We start from the raw sequence: 13,121 nt of genomic DNA, 5'->3' as shown, positions 1-13,121 counted from the left end.
ACGGAATAATGGAACAAAATGTTTTTCGAAAAATAATTAATTTCATGGCTCCTGACTTCTCATACCTGTTTCATAATTAAGGAGGAGGAATAAATGATTGAGAAGGTGCCTTCTGCACCTGATTTCTTTGGTATAAGATAGCTCCCCTTATTGTGAAGGTGAACGAGGGATGAGTCAGGGTTTGCATTTCGACATTTCCTTGGTGAGAAATACCAAATTTTCTAGTCAAGGTCGCATTATAGACTTTGCAAAATTCCAGCTCCCAATTTCTAACTTTAAGTTGACACATGGCAAACAGATACAATTCTGTAATATTCTGTAGGTGCGTGCTAAGTCACTTCAGTCGTGTTCAACTCCTTGCAACCCTATGGACTGTAGCCCACCAGGCTCCTCTGTCCATGGGATTCTCCAGGCAAGAATACTGGAGTGGGTTGCCCTGCCCTCCTCCAGGGATCTTCCCAACCAAGGGATGGAACCAGCGTCTCTATGTCTCCTGCAATTGGCAGGCAGATTCTTTACCACTAGCATTACCTGGGAAGCCTGTATTCCATAGGTGGACCCATGAAATAGCAGTTTTAGTTTTTCCTAATTGGAGAAGACTCTTGAGAGTCCCTTGGACTGCAAGGAGATCCAACCAGTCCATTCTGAAGGAAATCAACCCTGGGATTTCTTTGGAAGGAATGATCCTAAAGCTGAAGCTCCAGTACTTTGGCTACCTCATGCAAAGGGTTGACTCATTGGAAAAGACTCTGATGCTGGGGGGGACTGGGGGCAGGAGGAGAAGGGGACAACCAAGAATGAGATGGCTGGATGGCATCACGGACTTGATGGACATGAGTCTGAGTGAACTCCGGGAGATGGTGAAGGACAGGGAGGCCTGGCGTGCTGCGATTCATGGGGTCGCAAAGAGTCGGACACGACTGAGCAACTGAACTGAACTGAACTCAATCCTGAAGTTTATTCTGTGGAGTCTGTAACAAAAAGGTCACTGTTAGTGTTTTTAACATCACGGTTCATATTCTGTTTGTTTGTGATTAAAAGCTAATGACTCAAATTTGAGCTTCTGGCTTTTAGTGAATGGATTGTTGCCATAGTATTGAGGGCTTCCCAGGTGGCTCAGTTGTAAAGAATCTACCTGCCAATGCAGAAGATGTGGGTTCAGTTCCTGGGTCGGGAAGATCCCCTGGAGAAGGAAATGGCAACCCACTCAAATATTCTTGCCTGGGAAATCCCATGGACAGAGGAGCCTGGTGGGCTACAGTCCATGGGGTTGCAAAAGAGTTGGACACGACTTAGCAACTAAATAGCAAACAGTCACAGGATTAGATTGCTATATTGTCCTAGGCAAAGAAAGAGAGATAATTGAGTAGTAATGATCATGCTTTTGTTCTGTGTTAATCTTTACAGAGCAGAAACCTGTTGGTATTTTTCATGGTGCTTGCAGCTCTGCATCATCTATGGATTGACTCTCTACTTCCAAACTCTTGCTTTCAGATTTGCTAATAGCACTTATTTTTTCTATTCCATGCAGTTGCTCAGCAAATATTAACTGAACTCTTACTGTGATCTAGGCAGCGTGCTAGATTCTGAGGGAGAGAGTACAGAGGTGAGGAAAATTTCTCCTGCCCTCCTAATTAAACCAAAGAAGGAGACAGAAAGACATTAATCAAACTATGCACCTCAATATATAAGTATAACCTGTAACAAATGCTGTGAAGGAAGGCAGGGAGCCAGACTACGACCTGATTTCTTGGCAAACGAGTCATAGGTACCCCAAGTGACTCTGGTCTACCTGGCGTCTCTCTCTGGGCATCTTCCGTTGATGAGCTCACATGATGAAATGTGCAGAATTGTTACTTTATTATCAGCCCTTCCCCTCTTGCCTGGCATGCTGTCAGGATGCCTCGCATCTGAGCACTCCCTACCCTCAGCAGGACCAAGGAGATCAGGCTCAATTTCCTTCCCAGCCATCTTGTTGGGAGACACTGGATAAAGGACAACAAGACACTGGGCTCCTTTCTAGTCCTTTCTGAAAACTGTCTCACAGGGTCTTAAGACTTAGTTCAAAGTGAGTCACCCAGTTTCAGATGTACCTTCATTCAAGTGCAAAGAAAATGGATGCTTTCAAAAGCTGATTATTTGACACTTTGGATTATCTGGAGTTCCTCTCCCCTCCATTAGAGTGAATGATTGAGAGTTGTTTGTTCCAGCTTCTCTGTTGGGGAGGGAGGCTGCATGGGGATCTTTAATTCTATGCTATCCCTTTCAGCATTTCCCGTAGAAGTACTATCACGCTGCACCTATCTGCAGGGTTATTTTTTCCCCCTTATTAAGTAAGGCATCCCTAAATCTTTGTTTTGAAACTAGCTTCTTTACCCAGTGAACTAATAGCACTGAACTACTGGCAACACTTGTAGGATAAGATACAGGCCATTCCAAGAACTATGCCGTCAAAGATGAGTATGATGGACCTTGTAATTTAATTGGAAAGGGGCAACTTTGTTACTTTTCATCATTTTTTTAAGAATTACCCCAGTGTAACGGAGAAGGCCTCTTTCTTTCTTGGGGAGTTGATTCTGGTTACTTGGTATTAGTGAATAATAAAGTGGGTTTCCTTTAACCTCACATGATCTTGCTTAATTTTTCTCTTCTCATCAATAGAGCCACTTCCATGAAGTATACATTTACAAGTCATTCTGAAATTTCTCTCTCTCAACCTGTCTTCCATTAATGCTCTTGAAATGGAAGAAAAAGAAGTAAACTCTGGGTATCTACTTGAATGTTAGAGGAGGAATCATTTTTCAAGTATTGAAATAACTAATTCTGTGACACCAGCGCCTGCAGTGGGACAGCACACAGTGTTCATGTGTGCTGACTGTGCCCTTGGAGGCCTACTTCCTCTGCTGTGAGAGTTCTCGCCCCTCTACTGGAGGGACCCAAGGTTGAAATGGGGGTGTGTACAAATAGGAGTGAACATGCTCACTTATGACTTGGATCACTATCTAAATCACATGAATACACTGTCTTTTAAATTCATAACTGCATCAGAAAGCATAGAATACTAATTATTCTTGTTCCCTTGTAGGATATTTCATTAAGAGATCTATAACCCAACTCTTTAGTGTCTTAATCTGTTAGAAGGTGATAGGAACAGTACCTACAGCCTGCATTTGTTGTAAGGATTACATAGGTTATATGCATGCACACTCAATTGTGTCTGATTCTGTGACTCCATAGACTGTAGCCCGCTAGGCTCCTCTGTCCAAGGAATTTTCCAGGTAAGAATACTGGAGTGGGTTGCTATCTATGTCCTCGTCCAAGGGATCTTCGCGACACAGGGATGAGACCTGAGTCTCTTGTGTCTCCTGCACTGGCTTGCGGATTCTTTATTACTGAGCCACCTGGGAAGCCCAAGTTTATCTAAAGCACTTTAAATGCTCGCAGGGACATAGTCAGCTAAGTCACTTCAGTCGTGTCCGACTCTGTGCGACCCCAGAGATGGCAGCCCACCAGGCTCCCCTGTCCCTGGGACTCTCCAGGCAAGAACACTGGCTGCTACTGCTGCTGCTAAGTCACTTCAGTCGTGTCCGACTCTGTGCAACCCCAGAGATGGCAGCCCACCAGGCTTCCCTGTCCCTGGGATTCTCCAGGCAAGAACACTGGAGTGGGTTGCTATTTCCTTCTCCAGGGACATAGTAAGTGCTCAGTAAATATTGGTTATCTTATCAAGAAGTTCTGTAGTATAAATGCAGGATAGTGGGTGTCCAAATATGGTTATAGGTTTCTCTGAAAATGAAATCTTCTTTTTCCACTTATTGCATATTCTCTGTGATGTTGAGAGAATAAATGGCCACCATTTTTTTCTAGGTGAAGCTCAGTTAGCTATTACTAAGTCGGGTGTCTTTTGGGACGATGACAGGCCCCTTGGCTGTTGTGGCCTGCAGTGGGAAATGAGGATGTCTTATTTTGGGCAGACTCTGCTTCCCTTACCTCCCCAGCTCCTACAAAGAGAATTTCCTAATTATTTGGCCTCTGCTCTCCGATGGTTCCTGGTAATAATGAGGCATTTCTTACATAGATTTAAGGTATGTTTTTCCTTGGGCTGTGGTCAGGAGCCCCATGGCAGCCTCCTGCCCCAGAATCTACTGCCAAGTCTGGTCACTTCAGAGGTTCAGCTTCCCCAGCTGTTGACTTCAGGCCAAAATTAAAGTATTTAATTCCCTCTTCCCAAATCTTTCACTGGGGTGTACACCAGCACAACTATACTCTTGGTGTTTATTGTGACATTTCTTGGAAACTCATGATACTAATGGGAACATACTCAGAGAATCCATGGGGGAGCACTGTGCCAAGTCTCTTTTTCATTGTGGCCTTTGGTTTTCTTTCTTTCCCCCTCATCAAACAGTATTAGATACACTGTTATATGTGAATCTCAGATCTGTGATGTTTTGAAGGGGGAACCTTTCTGATACTAGTGTATTGATCAATATAGAGATGAAAACTGTGTTTTTCTTTTAGATATCAAACAATTAAAAAACCTCTTGGTATAATGATGAAAACAGCATCAGATGAAAAGCTATAATCTTGTTGAGACATTTTATATTCAATTTATTCTCCAGTCCTTCTCAGTTCTTTTATCTCTTTTCCCCAGAGACTATTAGGTTATTGCAGTTTTCCTCCACAAGGAGATTTCTGTAGGTGAAAGAAATATTCTAAGGCAGTTTTGGGCATTTGAGTATAGTGACTGTCGTAAAGGTAGATGAATGCAATGACACAATTTATTAGATTTATTTGATAAGTTTAGTGTCAAAATGGGTGAAACCAGAAGTTTGGATCAAAGTCTTGCTCAACTGGATTGACCAGTTACTTGAGTCAAAATGTTGGAGCTGGTTTTCCTTGCAAGGCACCACCTAAGTCATGTGCAATTGCTTGTTAACTTGATATTCTTGGGTATTTTTTATTGCCTATTCACCTGTCCTAATGGTCACAGGTCCTCTTAAGTGACAGTAAAAAATAACCAAGTGGTTCCTGACAATCTCAGGTTTCCCTCAGAGCAGAATGAGTTTTGAAGACGCCAGCACATTTGAATGATATTTCGGTATATTGTAACAACACCTGCTGGGGGATAAACTGTGTTCACTGTATAATATAGTTTGTAAGATATTTGATATAAAACTGTTTCTTTACAAAGCAAGGCTGTTTGTGGCATGTGTTGTGGTAATCGGCATAAAATACCCATTGAAGCCCGTTTTCTTTTCTTTGAATATTTATTCGCTTATTTAGCCAGACTGCGGTCTTAGTTGTGGCTTGTGGAATCCTTAGTTGCGGCATGTGGGATCTAGTTCCCTGACCCGGGGTCAAACCCATGCCCCCTGCATTGGGCACACCAAGTCTTAGCCACTGGACCATCAGGGAAGCTCGAAGCCCATTTTCTTGGGTTCAGCTTCCTCAGGGTTTTCATGTTTGGGGTTTCCTTTTTCTCCTTACCTTGTCACTGATTATGTTATACAGCCTAGGAAGATGGGTACCTGAGTACAAAGCTTTGTTCACGCACATTCCTAAAGAGAGCGTTTGAATTCACATTGGCCTTGGAAATGGGGAAGCCCAATTGTCTTTCATACGTTCCACCCTCCACCCATGAGGGTAGTATCAACTTTTTGCAAGTCGGAAGAAGCCAGTACAAAGTTCCTTTAGCCCTGATTAGTGGCTGAACTGAAGTGGGTTTTGTTTTTGTTTTAATCAGCGGAGATAAGCTGAGGCGTCAGCCAGTAGTTCTGATAGGGTGCATTTAGTCACGTGCTGCAGACTCTCTGATACAGAACTTCCTCAGGCAGCCGCATCAGAGTGTTTCACCAGGGGCTCGGAGTCTGTCCAGAGTTAGCTCCAGTGGTAGCAGCAGTCACAGTCTGTTTGGAGTTGACCATGAACAAAAGAAAAAAAAGGAATTTTTTGGGTTTTTTTGAGGGGAGGGGAGTAGAGGGTTCAGCACTAGTCTGATGTGAGAATGTGGATTTATGAAAGTATACCCACCAGAGATTCTCCCCAAACTGAAGAAATTCAAAGCATGGTGGGAGAACTTGACATCTCCTGCCATAGAGCAGACTGCCATCTGGCTTCCACCTTGTATAATAGCGCAGCCGAACTGGGCACACAGGGAAAGTATCAGAGAGCGCCAGTTCAGTGAGGGAACTGTGTGCGCATTCTTAGCTTTTTTATGACTTGCAAACGTATTGACACCTAATTACAATGGTGGTAATTCATTGAGTGAATGCTAAGTGGAAAGCTTTGTTCTTGGTGTTTTCATTCATTCCTTCATTCACTATATTTATTTAGTGTCCTGAGTGCCAGGACCCCTTGTAAGGTATGGAAATGCATGCGTGAACAAAACAGACAGAAATCCCTGACTTCATAATCTTAGGAAGCAATTTTCAGACAGTGCTGTGTCTTATATAGACATAAATAACCCTCAGACTATCATTGATTCTTTTACATTGTGAAAAATGACACTTGCAATGTATATTACATGTAACCTTGGATTATTTGTATTAATAATGGTGATCTGGTCCTGCAGCAGCCCAGTCAGGTGGGAACTGCTACTTTCTCAGAGGAGGGAACCAAGATTCAAGAGATTTGCTCAAGATGACATGGCTAAGTACTCGTGCACTTAGTGACAGAGCTGGGATTCAAACGCAGTTCATCTAATTCCAGGACCAATTTTCCTAAGTCTAATATTACCTTGCCTCTCAGATTTGATACTAGATGGAAATTTAAAAATTAGTTTAGAGGATTTTAAGTAATAGAAAGTGCTGCTGATGAGGCAGTTTTTAGATAACACCCTATCTGGTTGATAGCATATTCATAGAAGAGTGTTCTTCATAATAGTTTTGACTGTTATTTATGATCCTTCAGACTTTTTAATGTGTTATTCATTGAAACGGTGATCCATTTCCACTAGCTAGATGCTGGAAATTGGCTTATTCATTGTCTCATTTGATATTCTTTGTTTGCCAAATTTGTAGCTAATTTCTGATTTGTATGGAGAGAATGGTGGGATTAATTGACTTTCTGCAATTAATTGAAAAAGTCATCTGAATATAGTGCCTGAGAAATCCAAAAATGGACTTTTCAAGGGAGCTGGTAGCAGGGACGGTTCCTTTTCTGGACTTTCTGCCATTGTTCTCTGAATCCATAGCCCAGACATAGGGCCCAGTGCTTTTCCATGATGGTCATTCCTTTTGAGCTTGGAAATATTCTCACTTTGGGGTTGCAGAAATGCAAAAATCAAATTTTGGGGAAATCATAACCAAAAGGAGCATTTCATTTGGTAGAAGTGCTGCATTTTTTACGCGTTGTGCTTTGGCGTACATGTATATGTGTATGTTTTATAAGAAAATTATAAAAGAAATTTCAGACATTTATGGGACCTGCCGTTCTTCAGTACAAAGACTGGATTTTCAACCCTAGACATTTTCTGTAAAAGCTGTTTTGTCAAGAGACAATTGAGTTATTTTCACAGGAAGCAAAAAATGTATTACACAATCAATGCCTTAAGTAAACAAAGTGGAGTTAATATTGATTCTGTATCATTATGTATATTTTTAATTAACTAAAGGGCCCAGGGGAGGAAAGCTCATTTTCTTAAATGTCTTGATAAAGGAAATGACTGGAGTTGGTTCTTTTTCTCCTCATTGCACTACACAGAATAACTTTAAAATAAGGCTTCTGTGAAGGTGGTGTTAAAGATTTCACTTGGCAAAGAGGTTGTTATAAATGTAAGAAATTTCAGACTATGTTGTGTTTATTGCAGATGAGGCTCTATCAGGTATGTACAAAATGTGACATAATGCTAGCTTTTCATTTAAGCTGTCTTTGAGGCACATAGAGGTTAATGGGCTAAGATACTGGAATATTTAAGAAATGGAGGATGACAGATTTTTCCATGAGACCACAGAATCTGCACCAAATCTCCCCATATACCCACTGAGGAAATGCTATTATGAAAGCCAATTAGGTAGAATGAAAAGCATTCAGAGAATGCACAGGGTTTTGAATGATTTTGTATTTTATAACCCAAGAGTGATTCAGAGTTCATTCTTGAGGGGACATTTTTTTAGAAAACTTGCTAAGGGAATGAGCAAGTTGAACTGATTCAGGATGTGTCTTCCTAGTGCCAAATACAACCACATTTCAGACTGTGACTTCGGTCCTAATGCTGCCACATCTTAAGCTCTTTGCATCCTAGAAGACACAGTCCACCCCTCTCTAATGGGCCAACCCTGAGTAACATCTAGCTTCAGTCACTCCCTGCAAGTTGCCAATAAAATACACACTCTGTCTCGGAGAGTGACGAGAAACACACATAAAAGGCATTAATTCTTAAGCTCTGTTGGATGGGGACAAGTAGTCATGAAATGCTGTTATGTGCCACTGAGTTGCCTCGAGGTCCTTCCTGCACCCACCTTCTGGGATCATACCTAACATTCGACATTGTTTTGCAGAAGGCTGAAGAGAATGCAGAAGGAGGAGAGTCTGCTCTGGGACCAGATGGAGAGGTAAGGGATTTTGTACCCATTTTCACTGTGCTCTGCTGAATGATGCCCTGCTCTTCTCTGTGTATACTAATTGTATTTTTCACTCCGCTATTCATTTTTTAAGTAAAAAGAGTAGTCCATTAGCATAGTAGACAATTAAAATAGCATAAAAGGAATACACTAAACAGTAATCTTCCATCTCAGACTGCCAATCAACTGATATTAAGTTTCTTGTATACCATTCCAGAAATTTTCTGTGCACATATAAGCATGTGTTTATGAATATACAGAATGTGGAAAAATCTTAAGTGATTCTATAATTACATTTTCCCTGTCAATGATGCAGAAGCATAAAATATGACCCAGTTTCTTTCATTTACTTTGAAATTTCATAACTTCATAAGCCAAACAATTTATGTATTTGGTAGCCTATTTTTTTTTAATTTTCTGTAACCTTACCCTATAGCTTCTATTCATAGGTTCATCAGTATATTTATAAATTTTATTTCTGTTATTTCTGATATTCTCCTGTATCACCAGAATACAGTGATTGATTTATTGGATTTTTTTTTTTTCTCTGAAAACTCAAGAGTTCTGTGCCAGTGATTCACATGAGCAGGTGTCCCCCAGAGTGGGATGGGAAGGGCATTTGTTTCAAACTGCCTTCTCCTCTCACAGATTCTGACAAATCTGCCTGGAAGATTGGGGTGGGTGGAGGGTTGCCTCTTTCCTTTCCAGAATTACCGTTCACATGAGTCACATTATGAATGTGAACAGCCCAGTGGCAGGTAGAAGGTTGAAACCACTATTCTATGCAGAAACCTCTTGAACAATAAATGTTACTTAACCACTATAATTCATCACAAGGAAAGAAAAGATTGGGATAAATGTCTAATGTGTGAGAAACACTCAGTGGGCTATTATAGGGGAAGAATATTGTATATTGGGGCACTTAGGAACAACTCTAATTTGTAAAAGCCCAGCCTTACCAAAGCATGCCTCACATGGGTCTGTAATTAACAAGCACACAGGGAGAGATTTTAAGGTGTTAGTGTGGTAGCTCTCTTATATTATCCCCTGGGAAAATTATCATACACCCTTTTTTTTTTTTTTAAATCATGGCACATGATATGTTCTGTTTGCTATAGTGGGCAGTCTTCATCTTACCTAGTTTGTTTTGAAATAATGTTCTGATTACACTCTGCTGTGTTTACTCAGTGTTTCTGCCAAAATTCTAATTTCAGCTATAGTGATTCTCAGTTTTCTCTGAGGTATGGCACAAACAGTAAAACAAGCTGTGGTATCATAGGTCAAGATAATGGAATAGGATTCTTCCAAGGGAAATGGTAGCATTTCCTACATAAGTTACGGTATGTCCTACTTATCACATGAACGTATAGATGACCTACATTAACGAGGAAGAAGCATTGTCTTGAAATGCCGAGTAACAGTGTTCACAACCATTGCTTCAGCGCACATAAAAGGAAAGAAACTCTGGAGTAAGCCTTCTCTCTTTATTTTTTCAGGTTATTTTTGTGGATAATTGCTAATATGTTGTTTCTTACTCTGACAGTGCTTTGTCGAGGGAGAAGGGGGAAAGAACCAGTTTTGAAGTGGAGGGGGAACATGGTCATTTCCTGTGATATATAGAAGATAAACTACAGTACACGGTTTTTCCGTTTTAACTCCAAATAACCATTTAGAAACAACTTTTCGGAATTAATGAATTGCCTAAATGTTTGAATTTTACCACTTTTAAGGAAATAGATAACTTGAATTACTCACAGATCAAGCGTTTCCAAACAGACATCTCGCCTGGGGGCCTGCTCTGAGATGCACAGTCACCCTGTAACTAGTAGCATTCGTCTGCATAGGATTACCCCAGTTTCAGACCTTTTTAAACAACTTGTTCTCTGAAGTAGGTTAAACACAGCCTCTGCAGTTTCACTTATTCTCTTAATTTTCTGAGCAAACTATTTTTCATTCAGAGTCCAGTGACGCATTTCAGCTCAAACTTGGTGGATCTGCCAGATTTGCGATGAGCAGAGCCTTTTGCTTTATTGCAGGTCCCCATGGTTGGGCTAGGTACCTTATGGTTTGGTTTTGGATAAAATGACATTGTTTCTGCAGAAGCGACACTGGCCATTAAGAGATGACACAAGTGACAATACCTCTTTCTTTTTTCCATGATTCTCTCTGAAACCATGAGTTTGTAGTCGTCTTTATCTGGGGCAAGTATCCTGAATATTCTTTGGAAGCACTGAGGCTGAACCTGCAGCTCCATACTTTGGCCACCTGATGCGAAGAGCTACTCATTGGAAGAAACCCTGATGCTGGGATAGACTGAGGGCTTGAGGAGAAAGGGGAAACAGAGGATGAGATGGTTGGATGGCATCATCAACATAATAGACATGAGTCTGAGCGTACTCTGGGAGACAGTGAAGGACAGGGAAGCCTGGTGTGCTGCAGTCCATGGGGCCCCTAAGAGTCGGACATGACTTAGTGACTGAACAACAGCAAATTAATATGTGGGGGTTTAAGGGTTCTTAGTTGAAAATGGCAAGAATCAGCTCTGCTTGATTTAAGTAAGAAGGCATCATGTTAATAGGGTATTGCATGGGTCATCAGATCTCCCGAAGGCAATAACCTGACTGGTTATATCAGTTATATGTTACTGTGGTGTACTCTACACCTGGTTAGTGAAGACATAGCTGGCCTTGGGAGTAGGCAAGGCCAATACCACTGCACGGGCAATGCTGCCACTGTTGTGTGCTCTCGTGCCAGTGTGCCCATCGGCCCTTGCTTTCTTCTAGGTCCCGATTCAGAGCCTTGGTGAATGTGCCCAGTTGCAGAGCTTAGGTCTTGTGCCAATACCTTAGCTGCAAGGAAGGCCAATGTTTTCCATTTCTTTAGTGGAAAGTGACCTCCCGCATCCCACCTGGGACTCACCACGTGACGAAATTTCTAGTGACAGGAAAGGGTTTCAAAAGCTGGATAGCCACAAACTCTAGCACAGAATTGGGAGAATGTCATAACACTAAGCAGTGCCGTGTCTTTTTTTCTGTCTAGCCCATAGACGAGAGCAGCCAGATGAGTGACCTCCCCGTCAAAGTGACTCACACAGAAACTGGCAAGGTCCTGTTTGGCCCAGAAGCACCCAAAGCAAGTCAGCTGGACGCCTGGTTGGAAATGAATCCTGGGTATGGCATGAAAGCAGCATTATTGGTGTTCTTTGGCTTTTTAGATTTTTGTGGTCCTTGTATAATCTGGGAACTAAAACAACCTGACCATTGCTGAACTGAGGTTACTGCTTGCATTTGTCATTTGTCCATAGGATGGACCATATGTATTTGTGTATACACATACACACACATAGTTTTATCATTTAAAAGGCTAAACTTGCTCTTCCTCCCTGCTCTTTTTCTTGTAGTTACGAAGTTGCCCCTAGATCGGACAGTGAAGAGAGTGATTCTGATTATGAGGAGGAGGTATGTTTGTGTTTCTGTTCGGAGTTCATTGGCTGGAAAGTTCTCGGAAAATACCTGGGTCCTTCTGTCTCTTTGTCCTCCACTGTTAGCCAACGGGTGACAGCTGGCCTAGAGAGCATGCCAGAGCTTCGCTGGTTCACGCCTAGTTACACAGTGACTTCTCAGGGGCTCCTCCTGGCCAGTGGAGAAACTTGGTGAATTCTCAATTTATTTGAAACCAAGAAAAGAGAAGCTGGCATTAAATTGGAGGTGGTAGAAAGGTCTTTGGAGGAAAATTGGAGATGGATTACTTTGGGAAAAGCAATTCCATGCTTTTAAGTGGTTTACACTGAGGGTTAAGAGCCTAAAAATGCCTGAAGTCCTTTAGTGCTTAGGCCTGTTTGAAGTTGTAAGTATTGAAATTTGGACAAAAAGGGCAACATGCACTTGGTTTAATGAGTTTATTGATGCTCTTGTTTTTTGTTTTTTTTTTAATGGGATTCTTGTTTTAATTCTTTGGATATACTTGTTATCCACCTTTCTCAGTCTCTTGGAAGGAATACTCACTGAATCTAGAACCTAAAATGGTATACTTTTAATAGAAATGAAAGAATAATCAAGGTATTTCTAGATCAACTTTAAATTGCTTAACAATTACAAATAGAAGAAATAAATGAAGATTTTTATCTCCTTTACTGGAGCATTGCTAGTGTGTAGTCATTAAATCCGATGTTTACCAGTTTAGAGGAATGTTGGTTCAAAGAGCACCATGGCCAGAGCAGAGCAGCCTTACCATTGACAGCTCACCAGAATTTTAAGGCTGTTGTTATTTTCTTCTGTTTTGTGGACCTGTGTTTCCTAAATTAATCTGCCATGGATTAAAGATGAAAGATAATAAAAGCTATTGTTTTTTTAAAGCATACTATTAACAAGCAAATACTTTTGAAGGCATGCTATTTTTTTTTATAGGCTACTCTTTCTCTGAGGTATTTGAAACTTACAAAATCAATTTTTAAAATATCTCTTGTTTACTCGGATGAATGGGCCCATAAATGGTCCATTGGAAGAATCTTCTCGTTGAGTCTGAGAGCCAGGGAGGGACAGAGACGAAGTAAACAAGGCT

General features: G+C 41.2%; 1 protein-coding gene across 4 annotated transcripts in view; it reads left to right on the top strand.

Moving 5' to 3' along the window:
• SMARCA2 (SWI/SNF related, matrix associated, actin dependent regulator of chromatin, subfamily a, member 2) overlaps positions 1 to 13,121 on the top strand; it is a 177,113-nt gene that overhangs the window by 48,741 nt on the left and 115,251 nt on the right. For all 4 annotated transcript variants that reach the window (XM_018052035.1, XM_018052036.1, XM_018052037.1 and 1 more), the window contains exons 10-12: positions 8,499 to 8,552; positions 11,601 to 11,731; positions 11,962 to 12,019. In XM_018052035.1, the coding sequence (XP_017907524.1) occupies positions 8,499 to 8,552; positions 11,601 to 11,731; positions 11,962 to 12,019 (243 nt within the window). The remainder of the gene's footprint in view (positions 1 to 8,498; positions 8,553 to 11,600; positions 11,732 to 11,961; positions 12,020 to 13,121) is intronic.

Source organism: Capra hircus, chromosome 8 (genome assembly GCF_001704415.2).
Source record: "Capra hircus breed San Clemente chromosome 8, ASM170441v1, whole genome shotgun sequence".
NCBI classification, from domain to species: domain Eukaryota; kingdom Metazoa; phylum Chordata; class Mammalia; order Artiodactyla; family Bovidae; genus Capra; species Capra hircus.
The sequence above is the reverse complement of the archived record's forward strand: the minus strand, read 5'-3'. Positions and strand labels throughout refer to the sequence as shown.